We start from the raw sequence: 15846 nt of genomic DNA on the forward strand, positions 1-15846 counted from the left end.
TCAGCCTCTCCTGGTCAGTGTTAAGGGCACAGTCACAATGTCACCGTTAAAGCCACCATTTAACTAGTCTGCCATAAGAAGGATCGCAGTTCGTGTCTCCTTGGCATTGCTTTAGGTTAATCACCTATTGTAGCTTTTGGACTGGCCTGTCCAGTCCAGTTCGTGTCTCCTTGGCGTTGCTTTAGGTTAATCACCTATTGTAGCTCTTGGACTGGCCTGGGCTCATGCACCACACATTCCCATAGCGAGGAATGCTTCTCAGGCCATTTAACCATTTAACTAGTCTCCCATAAGAAGGATCGCAGTTCGTGTCTCCTTGGCGTTGCTTTAGGTTAATCACCTATTCCACATGGAAAAGCGTAGCAAGGAGGAAAGAAAGATTGTAGAAAGAAAAAGATATCTCAAGAAACTGGGGAAACTCAGATGGGGCCACAGGCAAGGAGGCAATAAGTGGCTGGCCATGGCCACATCAGTACACTTATCTCCTCCATTCATTAAGTGAAAAAGCTCTCTAGTATGGCCTCTATAAGTCAGCTATTTTGCCAGAAATAAGAGCATCTACCTCTTTGTTCTAATGACAAAATACAGTCATTCTTCCAGCCTTTTTGGAAGGAATTTCTAAGTAACTGGACATACTGTGGTTTACCTGCCAGAAGGACAGGCTGGGAGACTTTGCCCATGTAGATAAACTGCTAAATGTGGCAGACAGTCTGTATGGAAACACAAAGAAAATGTAGTGGCAGAGCCGAGTGGAAAGGTCGGTAGTGACCTCGGTTGCGTTCAGCATGATAGTTTGTTGGATCTAAGAGCTCAAGTGTATTGCAGGGGCTTTTCATGGGACCGGTGCCGAGTTGCACACAACCTTTGGAAACCATAGATAGCCCTGGATGGATGGCCCCTGGTGAGTATTTAGGTAGCATGCCTGGACCACTTCCAACAGTTCTGTTTAAGAACATCCCATTGATCTATACGTTATTTGCAAAGGAGTTGGGTAGGGAGTGCATCCCCTGTAAGTGTGTTGCACCTCCTCTGGTAGCAATCAGCATTAAAAAGGGTATTTCACTTTCAGTTTAACCGAGTTTCCTTTGGAAGTAGAAGAATCTCTAATTCTGAAGAGTTTCTGCTTTGGGAGAATAATAACACAATAAAGAACATCAAAAAGATTTTCCTTTCAATCCTCTCGATTGCAAGAAAAATTTTGTTAAAAAAATTAACCTAAGCAGCTGACCAGTACAGGACAAGGGTAATCCAGAAAAGCTGTGATAACAAAAGATATCTCTACCATGTGATTTCATGTTTTATGCCGCCGTTAAAAAAAAAAAAAAGGTAACAATACCTCATTAAAAGGTTTCATTTGCAGTCTGATAATGCAACAGCACTTCAAGTCCATCAGCACAGAAAAACACCTGCAGGGATGGACATGCAGGACTTAATTTAAGAGCGTACCCAGACTCGTCCTTTAGAGGATGAGGAACAGGGCTCTGGGTTCGAGCACATGCATAAAGGAAACGCATAGGTGTAGCGTTCTGGTCAGAATGAGATGGCTCTTGTTTGTACAGCAGAAATCAGACCCGTGTTCCGAGTGTTATAGGCGTTACACAACACAGCCCCTGAACTATTCTGCTTTAAAAATGCCCCAGAGTGAATTAATGCCCATAATCAACTCAAGCATCTCTGTCGATATCATGAATCATTAAAAACCTCATTTGCAACCTCAAAAGCAAAACTGTTCTCAAAATTAAGTAGAGCTCCCCAGCTGCATACTCAAATGAGATAAAAGCAGCAGGGCTCCAGCTGATGGATGGTTCCCTATTAACATCATCAGGAGTGACTGTTTGCTTAGGAGAGGGTCTTTGATCTTACCTCCCATTTTTAAATGTGGTCGCAATAAGCAGTCTCCCAAAGAAGACAGATCTCGTGGAGACTTCTGGCTCACAGCACAGCTTTCCATGTTCCATTTAATGTTGTCTTACTGCGTATTCAAACTGTCTGGATGTTACTTTAGTGCAATTGAACTAATTCCAGGATTGAAACATGGCAGTTTGAGGGCTGCTAATTGTGAGGTGGGGATACGGAATTACTGAAGCATTTACCAGTTTTCTGCTGTGCCCTAAACAGAGTTTTGGGGGATGTGTATGTAGAACTTTGCTTACGCAGAGATCAAAGGACCGGTCTTCTGTAGAATCCACGGTACAACAGCAAATCATTGCGACACAGAGGATGCTGTCTGCATTAGGTGACAGTGAGACATTAATAACTTTCCATTTTTAAAGATTTCACAATGGAAGACAAGTAATTCACAGGAGTTTTAGAGACTTTATTTATGTATAAACAATTTAAACACTTTGCCATAAATTATCTTTGCCTGTCTCTAGTCTTTGCTTAGCAGCAAATTAAAATTAATATAAAAACTCAATGAACAATTCATACATGTATATTACAAAAAAGTTCTTGTACCAAAGTTCTTATTAGACTTTTTTTTTTTTTTCCTCTTTTTTTTTCTGTGGTGACCGTAATGTGATTGTCTCAGTTTCTCGACCAAACAAACACACTAATAATTTTTAAATCTGCAACAGTGATTGTGCCTTCTGGCTGATGTATGTACAGGGTGATCTGACGTGGTGCCCATTTGCAATAGTGTAACACAATGCCCACAGCTCTACTGGAACTGATACCAACAAACTACTGAATCTAAACAGACTACACCCTGTAACTGTGTTATACTGTCCACAATGGAAATCTTCAAAGACAAACAGAGTATGAAATTTATTTGTAGTGATTTATAGCCACCATTTCGAATGTAACTTTACACTCTGCCCTCTTCGAATAAGTTAAGCTTCAGGCCAGACAAGTGGAGGGTCAGAGTGCAAGTGTGGTTTTGTTACTTTTAAAAGTATTTTTCTTTACTATTTCCAGTGCGCTCTCACTTGCATTCTCATTGTCCTCCAGTTGCTACACACAAATCACCCCAAAGTCATGTTTTAAATGCACCTGTATTTTGCTTTAAATGAAAACCTCTTGGATATTTATCAAACAAGCAGTCTGAATCATCTGTGTTTCATCAGCTGGTTAGTGAAAGTGGCCCACTTGGATTTCTTAGTTTGCTCACGTGTGAATGGAGTGAGGTAATACAATACGAGGCCTTCTTTTTGTTTTCCTTTAGACCCAGAACAAGTGGGTAATATTTTAGGGGTACTTTTAAATTTGTATGGTTAGAGTTTTCAGTCTGGCTTTAGTCCACTTCAGGATGTGGTTTTTAATCACTTGAACAGTAGCAGTTAACTCAAAAAATATGAGCTTTTCTGCCACTTACTATCCCAAAGTAGCTCAGCCTAGTGCCCCCATTTAGGTCTTCATCTCCTTAGGAGAGGAGATAACAGTTATGACTACTGATTCATCCAGCAAAGGATGACAGCAGGTTAATTTGTTACCTCTTTCCCATTTCATTCTGTCTTAAAAACTGGATGTTGCTGCTACTGTCTGCTAGCTCTGGGTACTGCTCCACGGGCAGGACATAATATCCCTCGTAACCTTGAACCCTTCCCGTGTTCAGAAGCTGCTGCTTCTCTCCGTCTGTCCATACGCGGCTGCCCTCTCGGCCATCCCGTGCCTTCTGCTGCTCTTTGGCCCAGGCTGATCCCAGGGCTCGCTGCCGAGCCTGGTCTAGCACTCTTGCCTTTTCCTCATCCAGCGTGTCGGGGGTCAGTCCGTAGCGGATGTTGATCAGCAGGGTGGAATACTGAAACTCAATATTTGTAAACCTTCGAGTCCTCCCATTGATGAGGAGAGTGGGCTGGGAGACGGTGACGTTGACTCCGTTGTCCAGGACCTTCCGCCCGCTGGTCATCGCAAGGGTGACGAGGTCGCTGTCAGCTGAGCCTATCTTGACAAAGTAATGGGTATCCTTCCCCTCGATGCTGTAGTGCATTTTCTCCAGGTAGTGAGCACTGTTCAGGACAGTGGCAATCTTTCTGCTGTCGTCTGTGGCTATGCTGGAAATGCCAGTGGTTACACGGCCTTCCTTCACAGCAAACATGATTCCTTTCCCAACGATGGGAGTGGTTGTTGCAAACCAGTGACCTGCTTTTTCTCTAATTTTGGCGTGTAATCTTTTAGATATCACTTGTCCCTCAAGAGCCATGAAAGCCTGGTTGTGTCGTTCCGTCGTCTGCTGCACCCCTGTAATTAGCTGGGAAAAACAAGACAGAATAAAAAAAAAACCCAAAGGAGATATAGATCTGAAATGATTCATTTCAGAGACCAATATTAATATTTGTTTTTCTTTTTTAAAGGAAAGCCATGAAGTGAAAAATTCTAAGCTGTGGGAAGACCACCCCGAGGTACCTGCACCTATACACACCCTCTTCAGAATCGGGTAAATACTCATTTGGCAAATTATTTAGCTGTCAGTACTACTAAATAAAGTATTTCTCATTAATCACCCTTTGTGGCATACAGGTACCACAAATCTCAATTTGGGCAAATAATAGGATGTGTGTTACAAGAATAAGTAAAACCCAAGCCTAGAACAATTTTAATTGGAGCTTAAACCAAACAGAATCAATTTATCAGAAGATGGCTCCTAACTTCTGGAATCTTTTGCCCAGAGATTTCTACCAGTATATACAACTAAAATGCTTCAGAAGGTAAGCCCTTCTGAAAACAGAAGAGATTTGAGCTCCAACTACCAAAGGAACCCCTGAAGAGAGGATTTATATTCTCAAATGACTAAGAAGGCTGTGAAAGTGGTATGTTTAGGCTTATATGACCTTTTCATTTGTCTTATCACAAATGTGAAGTGATGCTGACATAGACTAACTTTCAAATTGGCCTAGTACTCTTTTGAAGTTTATTAAGTGGGTTGGAATTTATTATAAAGGCGGAAAGCAAATAGCATTTTCCACCTTAATCTGACGAGTAAGGAGGAACACCGTAACTGAAGTGAACAGGAGTAACTAGAGTAGCAAACCAAAGCCTCTAACTATATGTTGGACAAAAAATTATGAGAAATCTTGTAACAGGGTGAGAAAAAGAGCCGTTTCTTAGTAATACAGCAAGTACCAGCCTAAGTTTATTGCAACACGTAGGTTATTAGGATGGTTTTACCAAAGGTACAACAGATGATAAATTACTCTGACAAAGTCTCCCTTTGTCATTGCTAATCAAGTTAATCGAGTTACAACTTGTTAATCAGGGAAGAACTCAATAAAAGACAAACTAATGACACTGTAATTATGATAACAACGAAGGCTGGCAAGAAAAGCATATGTTCATTAGTATAAAATTGAGCTATACTTGCATTTTACACTGAAATAAGTACTGGCCTTCTGTGGTAACTACAGAAGAGTCAGACATTCTGTTCATGGAGTGAGGCAAATTTATCAAGAAAAATAGTTTCACATTTCTGCCTACCTGTCCATTTTCACACGCTTGACTCTCAGACAACTCGTACGGCGGTGACACAAAATACATTTTTGCTCTAGGAAAACCAGGAATAATGTTGCTGAGCTGAAATCCAAACATCACCAACCAGCTTTTGACATCTAAAAATCGGAAGTAAGCAGGCAAATAAGAAAGAAGCGTGTGGAACAAATACAAGAATTCCAAACATTTAGGAAATCCATCTTTGACTCCTCAATTTCACATAGCAGTGGAACTCATAATTTATGTTACAGAGTGGCGCTTCACAGAACTGCAGTAATCCACTATGAACAGGCGCAGAGTCTATTGCTTTAAATTTCTCCAAAATAGTTCATCAGGTCTCTACCTCCTCTTTCGTTCTTTTGCCATTACAGAGCATGTATTATTATTTTGCTATAACCAGTACTTGTCCCATCTCTGACACCTTCTGATGTGGCTTCTGTAACCTATGAACCGTGTTATAAAATGATATTTTACTAGGTTAGTGCTGGTAACATCTGCAAAGTCCTTTTGGAACAGACTTCTCTTGGCTTCTTTTCTATGTCCTATTTCCATTAGCTGTCATCAGGTCTCGGGAGGCTCCACTAAATGCAGCAAGAAGCTCGACTTGTAATTCAGATGGCTATATTTAGGTTGCATGAATATCCTCCCCATCCCTCCAGGCCCAGTACAGAAAAGTAGGAGCAGCATGGGAGGGTTACAGCTCAGCTCTAGGGTGAGCTTCAGGAAGTTCCAGCTCTCGGTTTGAGAGTAAACTCTTGTCTTCATATCTAGTTGAAAAAGCTAAGTTACTAAATTAATAACAGTAATTCTCTCTCAGCAGGTATTAAGAACTAATAATATGTTTTAGTTATCAAAACAATGTTTTCAAGAAAACCCAAACCCCATGACCCCATTTTACATTTCTGTTTCCTACTTCTATTTCTGGCTGTGATGGAGGTCAGAAGCGGGGTGGGAACACGGGGGGCACTTTGCATTTGATTTGGATCTATGTTCACGACTGCCTTTGTTTAAAAATCTCTCCTCTCTTTTCTAGTGGCCCTCTCCCCTTGCAGCCTGCGGTGGCTCCTGGTACTGCTGCCTCTTCATGTGACCCAAACTCCATATTTGAAGAGAGACACGATTTGATTCTCTTGGAAGGAAATGTACACTTTTCTTGAAATTCAAATTACTGCTAACATTTTAACATTTTAACAAATGATATCACTGCTTTAATTACTTTCTACTGCATATTTGATTCTGAAAAAAAAGTTTTTCCCGAAGACATATTAATTACCTTTCTTTTTAGAAATTGCCAGCAGCTAGTTCAAGTACTATGTGATCTTACTAAGTGAAAAATGATTACTAATTAAGAAAAGGTTACAAGTTTTACCCAGTTCTCGTATATGCGATCAAAAATACTTTGTTTTTCTTTCTAAGCTCTACACATTCCATAAAATTTCTTAGTCTTTCGGGAGGAAATAACTTTTTTAAAATCTGGGATTTTTGTTCGAAAGAATGTTTGCATATTACAAGTTAAACGGAGAAAAGAGGTTTAATTAAACCCATTCTTGGTGCTAATTCAAAATGGGCCCAGTCAGCAGTTAATTCTGAAAGTAGCCCTGAAGGGAAGAGATGCTGAGCAGTTCTGGTGTTTGATTCTGCAACTAACCTGCTAGCGGTCCTCGTAGGTGACTTGACTTTTCTTTATATAAAATTAGAATGAACGCTTCTTCACGCAGTACTGGTTTAATAGAAAGAGACCTATGGCTCAGCTGAAACGGAATATTTAGGCAAATCCCTCGCATTCCCCCAATTCATTGTGGCTTCTCATTTAGCATCTTTCATTCAAGGATGAGCAGTAGCAAAGAATTAGGACTAGCCAACCTTTTTCACAGCACAAAAAGGAAAATGGCCCAGCCTTGATAGGAGGATTCAGCAAATGTCTACTAAGGATAAATCTGATTTCTTTCCCAAATCCTTCCAAACTGTACTGTTATTTACAGGAAATGTAAAGAATTCTCACCTGTTACATAATTCTTTAGATCCAGCTCATTGCTGAGAGGGTTGTTACTCTTGAACATGTACAGATTGAAAGGAGCAGGTTCTTTACCAATGTTTTTCCACATGGTGTAATCAGGAGATGTCCAGCGTCCAGCCAGGACATCGTAGTCCCTTTGGGTAAAATGGACGAGTTTTGTTAAAGGATCATACAGCCCTCCGTGGAACCCAATGACCAGCTGGAAATCAGGGTTAGTGTCGTAATAAATCTCCCCATATGCTGTGTACTGAAGCTGTTTGATCATGAGGCCATTGATGCTGAACACAGCTAGTGGAGTGCCTGTGTTATCAGAGGCGACATAATATTCTTCCCCACTGCTACTCTCCATTGCAAAGAGGTGGCCTTGCAGATCATAGTACAAAGAGGTAATTTCTGAATTGGAATGATTGTAGACATGAGTTACCCTTGTTGGATTGTGAAGATCAGCATAAAAGTACTGTACATGATGCCCCAGGTTAGTCTTAGAAGAAGCCCTTCGGCCAAGTCCATCGTAACGGTACTGAACACTCCAGCCATTGGCTTTGTTGTAAGCTCTTGTTAAGAGTCCTTTGGAGTTGTACTCAAATACATCTGAGCCTCGCTGACACAGGAATCCATCATCATCAATTTTGTACGGTACGTCGCCTAAGCGCGTAATCCTGTCTCTTAGGTCATAGCGCAGAGGCATCAATCGGACACTGTTTCCAGGATTCAAGAGGTGAAGGTTTCCATTCAGATCGTAACTATAACGCCAGGTTGGCCTGTCATTGACTGCTACGCTTTGCAGTTGCCCATCCCCGTCATAATCATAGGTATACTTTGTTGTGTTGGCATAGGGACCAAGTTTCAGTTCTCTTTTAGTTACCCTTCCCATGCTGTCATATTGTACAGTCATCCAGTACATCAGGGATCGGAACATTTCATATTGAACTTCTTTAATGCGCCCATGGGTATCAAAGTGCTTACTCAGTGTCATAACTGCTGTAGTAATAATTTGATTTATATCATAGTAAATAACTCCAAATTTGCCAAAATGCTCTACTTTGCCAGAAATCTCATCGTAGCGATAAAGATCAACTGGAAGAGGCGTCTCACTTATTATGGGTTTGATGCTTGCGATTCGAAAGCTGTTATCATGATATGTATAATCAAACCTTGCATTGACCATACCTTCTTCAGAGAATCTGTAGATTTGTTTGTCAACGAGAGGACCAATTTTACGGTAGCGGATTGTACAAGAAAACCCTCCACTTTGCAAATTCACCATTTTTAGGACACCTGTAGTTTCGTCGTACCCAAAAGTAACTGCAGTGCTATCATAAACAATTTCAGATAATTTGGATAGCTTTCCATACTTGTAGAAGACTTGTCGGCCAGTACCTAAAAACGACGTTTTCAAAATCCTCCCATCATCACTGTAATCAAAAATCACTGATGCATTGCTTTCAGGAGGATTATAAATATTTCTGATGTAGCCAATAGAGGTGTGAGTTGACATGCTGTGCCGAGCAACACTCGGCATGGTAACAGCATGAAGTCGGTCTGACGGATCATACTCAAAGATGTACTGTCGTTGACTCTGCAGCAGTAGTACCATTGACTATAGGGAAACAAAAGTACACCGTTACTATCTTTCAGCATGTGACCTCTGAGAAAGCATAAAAAGTTTACTGAAGAGGCAGTAATGTTAAATGAACAAAAAGAGACATAGATATATTAGGCAGTGGCGCAAAGCTGCTCAGGAATATTGTCGGATTGCCAGATGAGAGCATCTGCTACTCGGAAATCAATAGCCTCCCACTCCAGAGAAAGTGTAGGTTAGGTATTGGCTACCCTCCCTTTAGTAGGACTTCTATTTTTTTTCTTTTTATTTCTTTTTTCCTCTGAGGGATGCAGAGGAATTGGATAAATGATTCGATTTATCATTCTGCTAGCAGTTGTAATTCACAACTGTTACTGCGATATGTGAGAAATGAAGCAGAGAACATCAGGTCTGGTTTGCTTAAAACAACACTCAAAGAAGGGAAAAGGAAAAATAATATGCAACTTCTATTCATTTCTATGACTGAAGTGTCTTAATTAGGCTAAGTAAAAGTGCATTACCATATTTTCATTTAATGAATAATGATTAGAGATTAATTACCTGTTTCTACCTAAACCTTTTGTCAGGTTTAGTCATGCGTTTTTGGTCTTAATTAAGCATAATTCATTGTGTTAAATCTGTAAACATAATTTGAGTTTATGCTATTCTATGGCAGCCTAACCGCTTTCAGGAAAATATCAAAATACGCCAACCATGAACAAAGTGTTTTCCATTAAAAATAGACAAATTCAGTTGACTAATTGAAAAATAAGGGTTTTTGAGACCAGGTACAAAGGGATTCTTAACAGCTGGAATACATAAAATTTTAGATAATTTATGTACAGAACTTACAATGAGGCCAAACAGTACTTTGTCTCTTTGACAGGAGGTAAAACATCATCACTTACTTTTTCTAGATAGGTGTAGCTCCATACTTTGCCATCTGCAAACATGCGCGATATGATCCTGCCTTGCTTATCGATATCTGTTCTTTCACTCATGGCACCGCGCTGCAGCCCAGCCAGGCGCCCGTTGAAGAAATACGACACGTTGACAGCAGCCAGGCCGCTGCTTGGCAGCCAAAGGAAAGGCCGTCCTAGCTGATCGTAAATTATCCGCAGTGTAAATTTCCGGTGATCATCATAGATTTTCTCTGTGCGTATGTTCCGATCATAATCAATGGACAGTAAATTCCTTCCGTGCACCTATCGAATGAAAGAAGGCTGTATTCAGTGAGCAACGACCACTATGCCTCTATGGATTTTCCACCATCAGTAGTTCTTAGCCTTTTTCCATACAATGGCTCCAAAAGCAATAGAAGAAATCTATAATTTTGTGTCTTCATTAAGATGTAGCTGCTTAGTTCTGTAGCTGCAGCACCCTGCTCATGAATTAATTAATATAATATTTTCTTCATTTACTTTCCAAATGTTCAATAGATCGCTCAGCAACCAAATCATTTGGGATGGGGTTCATTTTTCCTGATTAAAAATCCTGATCATACAGGCTGGGAAAGATAGACATTTACTTTTAAGAAACAAAAGTGCTAAATAAATAGATTAAATATTTTTCTTTTTTATTTCCCATTTTTTCAGTTACAATTTTCAAATCAAAAATGCAGCACGAGGGGCTTCAGTCCCCGATCCTCTTTTTATTTTATTTTTTGCTAAAAGAGCAAATCAGAAACAAAGGCGCATACGAATGCCAAATGGAGAGGCTTCTAGTGAGAGTCCAATAATGAGAGATACATAAATACTTTCACTGGAGGCTAAGCCACGGAATTCAGGCTAATGCTGTAATCTGATAAAGCTTCTTAAGTAATTTAATTGTAGATGCATCATTAATAAAGTAGAAGTCTTTAGATTAGATATAATTTGAGAGCAATGACTACTTAAAAAGTATTCATCAGTTTCTGGGAATTTGTTCTTCAGCTTATATTTTACAGTAGCTTTGATTAAGCAACGCTTTCTCTTATCCAAAATTAAACTGCACATCAAACAATATGCAAATTAATCCTGAGCCTTTCTCAAGTACATAAAAGTTATTCTGAGATATTCCACTGGCAGGGGTAAACCCAATTCCCATCCCAACCGACTCTGTAGGAATACAGTTACACAGAAAGCAAATTTAAAATTAATACAATTTTGTGTTTGTAAAGAAATAATTATTTCAAATTATCGCTCATTAACCTAATTTTTCCCATTAATAAAATTTAGCTCTTTAACAGCTTGCATTTCCTCAGTGGCAATCATTAGAAAAAGCTCTTTTCTGTAGGTTTTCCCAAAGGTTATTCCAGCAACAACTTCTCCCCTGCCTCAAAGAAAAGATAGGGTATTTTTTTCCAAAAAACACCTTGGCAAAAGAAACGATTTTCCACTTTCCCATTACAATGGAAACAAGGCCAGGGAAGGGAAACTTCACATCAGTATTTTCTCAACTGGCTTCTCTGGTTGTGTAAACGTAGGCTCAACGGTGGTGACAGAGACATGTCAAACGCTTTCCTTCACAGAGCTCTTGTAAAACAGGAGAGAGCTTTCCCTTCTCAAAACCGTTTAGCTATGACATTAAACGGTTAATGTATGGCTGAGGATCCCAAGTTCTTAAGGCCAGGCAGATTTTGCAAAAGGCTGGGGGGAAAAAAAGTCTTTAAAAAAGAGTAAGAACTGGATTTTAAGTTTTGTTTCTGTATTTCAGTTGGGTTTTTGTTTGCATTTCTTTTAAGACTTCTAAAGCTTCATTAAGCAGGTGGAATCGTTGGGGTTTGGCATTTCTGGGGTTTGTTTCTTCCTCCCATTATGGTAACTGTGACTCTAATCTGCACGTAGCAAAGTCTGACTCCGGGTATCCTTCCTTTCCTCAAAAACGTCATAAAGGTTATCAAGTTTTTTTTGCCATACAAAAATGAAGTACTAGGGGGTTTTAAATGATTACACAGAAGCGCTATGGGCACACACAAACACCAGTTGGAGAATAAAGAAGCACCTGCTTGGATAATTCAGTAAGTTCACTGTCATTTGCAAAATAAGTAAAACCAGAGCGTGTAATTGTAGTGTCTCATTAATTACATAGAAACCCAAACAGGATGACTAACTCCCACTCTTCTGGGAACATTAATAACACTATTACATGTATCAAGACTGAACACTACCTACAAGCTCTTTCTCTTTGCTCCCCATCTATGTACACATCTGGTTTTCCCTTGGCTGCTGCTGACCAAGTGACCGTAGGGACGAGCCCTTCATGCCTTGCATAAATGTCTTGCAATAAAAACTCTATATGTGATGCCGCACTGTAACTCTTCAGAGAGAATCTTATCAAGACTTTATCTGAAACTACCACAAGAACGTGTGGTGCATAAAATTGTAGCAGGTAGTAAGTGGGATAATGCAAAGGTGAAGTACAGGTCTTCCTTTCTCAGCTTAATAAAGTCTACCTGGGCTTGTTTGCCCAGCCTGACACGTACAGCTCAGCACTCCTGGAGAAGGGTGAGAGGCGCTGGGGGCACAGGTAGCAGCAGCACCTGAAGGGGAACAGGCCTGGGCTGCATCCAAAGCAGTGTGATCAGCACATTGAGGGAGATGATTCTGCCTCTCGCTTTCATGGGACCTCACCTGGAGCACTGCATTCAGCTCTGGAGCCCTCAGCACAAGAAGGACATAGATCTCCTGGAGTGAGTCCAGAGGAGACCATGAAGATGATCAGCAGGCTGAAGCACTTCCCATACAAGGACAGGCTGAGAGAGTTTGGGTTGTTCAGCCTGGAGAAGAGAAGGCTGCAGAGAGAAATTAGAGCAGCCTCCAGTCCTGAAAGGGGCTCCAGGAAAGCTGGAGAGGGGCTCTTGATCAGGGAGGGCAGGGATAGGACAAGGGGGAATGGTTTTAAGCTGAAAGAGGGGAGATTTAGATTAGATCTAAGGAAGAAAATGTTATCCTGAGGGTGGTGAGGCCCTGGCCCAGGTTGCCCAGAGAAGTTGTGGCTGCCCCATCCCTGGAGGTGTTCAAGGCCACGTTGGATGGGGCTTTGAGCAACCGGATCCAGTGGAAGGTGTCCCTGCCCATGGCAGGGGGGCTGAAACTGGATGATTTTTAAGGTTCTTTCCAACCCAAACCATTCTGTGAATCTGTAACAACAATCCCTTCCGGTAATTCTTGACCCTGAATCTGAGCTTCGGGAGATGGCTCCACAGGCGGTGCTGCAGCAGTGCCCTCCGTCTGCAGCGGTACGTGGCACAGCTGTCCCAGCTGCCCTGCCTGCCACCTGCTCCTCGCAGCGCGCCCGCCGCTGCCTCGGCTTCCTTCACTGAACAAGTTATAAAGATGAATGAGAATAAATGAGATGCAAATAAATTCCACGCTTTCTTCCTCATTTTCAAATTTCATTTTCAGTCCACTCAACCTGTTATAATCTCATAGTGATTTTCATTTAAAAGAGCTAAATGGATATGTGATTATTGTTACAGGAACTAACACCAGACAATTAAATGTTGAGGTGTTGCTAGATAAAGCAATGTTTTGATTTGCATAAACATGATGCAAGAAAACCCATCTCGGGCAAGGTTTCAGCTCTGAGATGTGTTTAACTTCAGCTAATTACCACAAGTACCTCTATTAAATTTTGGTATTGAGAGTTAGGATTACAGCAATTTCATTTCAGGGTCCTATTTATTTTTATTTTGAACACTTAGTCAAAATGCAGAGTTGATCTATTTTCTACTTATTTTCAACTTCTGCAGGTCAACACATCAAAAATCAATTACACAGCCATGAAATTTAGTCATTAGGGATTAGCTGCTAAACTCATTCCATTTTTTGTCTAACCTTCCCCCTCTCCCCAGCAGATGCATCTGGAGGATTTGGGAGAATAAGGAAAGACTGGTTAATTCAGCACTGTGAATTAGATGTTAAGCAAGAGGAAAACACCAAAATTTAACATCCCAATCTTATTATTATTATTATTAATGTGAATTACTACATGGTTGTTTACATATATTGCATTTAATGTACCACCGTGAACACATAGAACCATATCTCATGTCCAATGATGTTGAAAGGATTATTGAAAGAACCAGGACTTGATCAGCGCTACGTTTGTTTTCTGCCCGGTATCTCAAAGCCCTTCCAAAGCTGTAAATACTAAAGCAGCCAGCAAAAGTTTAGATACTTAAGGGGTGAAAACCAGGCCAGCTAAGCACAGAATGGGATTAATCCGGCTGCAGCAGATCTTTAATTTGGCAGGGGATGGATTACATGACCTGAGTGTCTTTCTTATCCTATGCTTATGACTTTGTAATTATGGCAATTATTTTCCAATCGTGCCATTTGGGAAAGGGGATAAAACCAATCTGCCTGTCTCAATGAATCTGTAGGGGGATTTTACAGAAGCAGAAAGTAACCGCTCAAGCTGTAATTTCATTTGCTCCCCAGGACTAACAGTGGTACGTGTGCCATAGCAAGTTTACAAATGGTGAGTGGTTCCCCACCACCAACTTCAGAAGCAGAGTGACTTGCAGAAATATTCTGGGTATTTTTACCAACCTCTTTTGGAAAACCTTTAGTAACGAAGATTCTGTAGCTGATAGCAGCAGAAGATCCCATGTAGTTAACTGGTCTCTCAAATAAAGAACAGACTCTCACACTAAAGACAATCCCAGGGCTGTACATTTTTCAGAAGCAGAAATAGAAAAGAAACGTCCTGCAAAATGGAAACCATCTGCCCACAGAAGATCATTATTGTAACGACAGATTCTACTTACCCTGAGCTTTCTTCCAAACACAGTCACTTTGCCTTTAATCTGTTCCTTCCTCAGTCGCCATTCAATTGAGTTTAAACCATTTTCCATTGGTAGAGAAATATTACATCGTCCTATGGTGGGAGTCACAGTCCCAGCCAGGACATGAGGTTCGCTGTGAAAGCTAATGCTCATGCCATTGGCATACATCACTCTCAAAGTACCATTATTACAGAGCTGGTAGCTGTTCCTCACTTGATCTACAGCAATAATGAAAAGAAAATAATTTAGCTACTCCAGTCATAAAGAAAACATATAGCTTAATTTGATTGGGTTTTTATTGCACTCCTGTTGATGTTAAATGAAGTCAGCCTGCAATTACCATTTACGTGGAATTGTGGTGAAAATTACAGATATAACTGATTCATGTAAAGAATAGTAGTGTAACTGTGAGCCTGCACAGAAATACTATGTTTATTTCATTTTTTCCCCTTAGTCTTAATTGTGAATCAAAATGCACAGTGATATGTTTTCTATGTTTTCACCACATAATGTATTACTAATAGGAACAAAACCTGAACTGCTGGATCAACAACAAATCACTGAACTCCAGGACAAAGAAACCCAAAACCAAACAAAAAACCCTGCTGTAAAAGTGGGAAGAAGTAAGTGCCTCTTCTTTTTCTCGCCCTCTGCTTAAAACCTGTCTCCAAGTAGAGGCTTTGTAGATAACTAACTACAGTTTGGCTTTGAATCCTCAAGCTGCAAGGCTCCAGCAGAACAAGCTGGCAGCCACAGGCCACCCGTCTGGGAGTGTCCGAGCCTGATGTGCACACCCAGCCTCCTGGCTGTCAGAGAACAGTTACTTATAAAATTAATATCATACTTTTATGGCCGTGCAGTTCTTCAGCTGCTTGACATGGCCAAGTCCATTCTCAGGCAGGATGGAGCACTACGGTGTGCAACTGTCACCAAAGCATCGATACTTGTCTTATTGAAGGACAGCATCTACATAATTAATCATCTGGTACAACAGAAGTAAAGTCTTTGTAACCAGATGTGTCTTGTTGACATTTATGTCAGGAGGAGGCTACT

General features: G+C 40.6%; 1 protein-coding gene across 20 annotated transcripts in view; it reads right to left on the reverse strand.

Moving 5' to 3' along the window:
* Positions 1-2311: 2311 nt before the first annotated feature.
* TENM2 (teneurin transmembrane protein 2) overlaps positions 2312-15846 on the reverse strand; it is a 961638-nt gene continuing 948103 nt past the window's right edge. For all 20 annotated transcript variants that reach the window (XM_054079360.1, XM_054079361.1, XM_054079368.1 and 17 more), the window contains 5 exons: positions 14776-15011; positions 9932-10228; positions 7427-9041; positions 5413-5543; positions 2312-4189 (listed from right to left, as the gene is read on the reverse strand). In XM_054079360.1, coding sequence (XP_053935335.1) covers positions 3428-4189; positions 5413-5543; positions 7427-9041; positions 9932-10228; positions 14776-15011 — 3041 coding nt within the window. In that variant the 3' untranslated portion in view covers positions 2312-3427. The remainder of the gene's footprint in view (positions 4190-5412; positions 5544-7426; positions 9042-9931; positions 10229-14775; positions 15012-15846) is intronic.

The sequence above is a fragment of the Cuculus canorus genome, chromosome 14 (assembly GCF_017976375.1).
Source record: "Cuculus canorus isolate bCucCan1 chromosome 14, bCucCan1.pri, whole genome shotgun sequence".
NCBI lineage: Eukaryota > Metazoa > Chordata > Aves > Cuculiformes > Cuculidae > Cuculus > Cuculus canorus.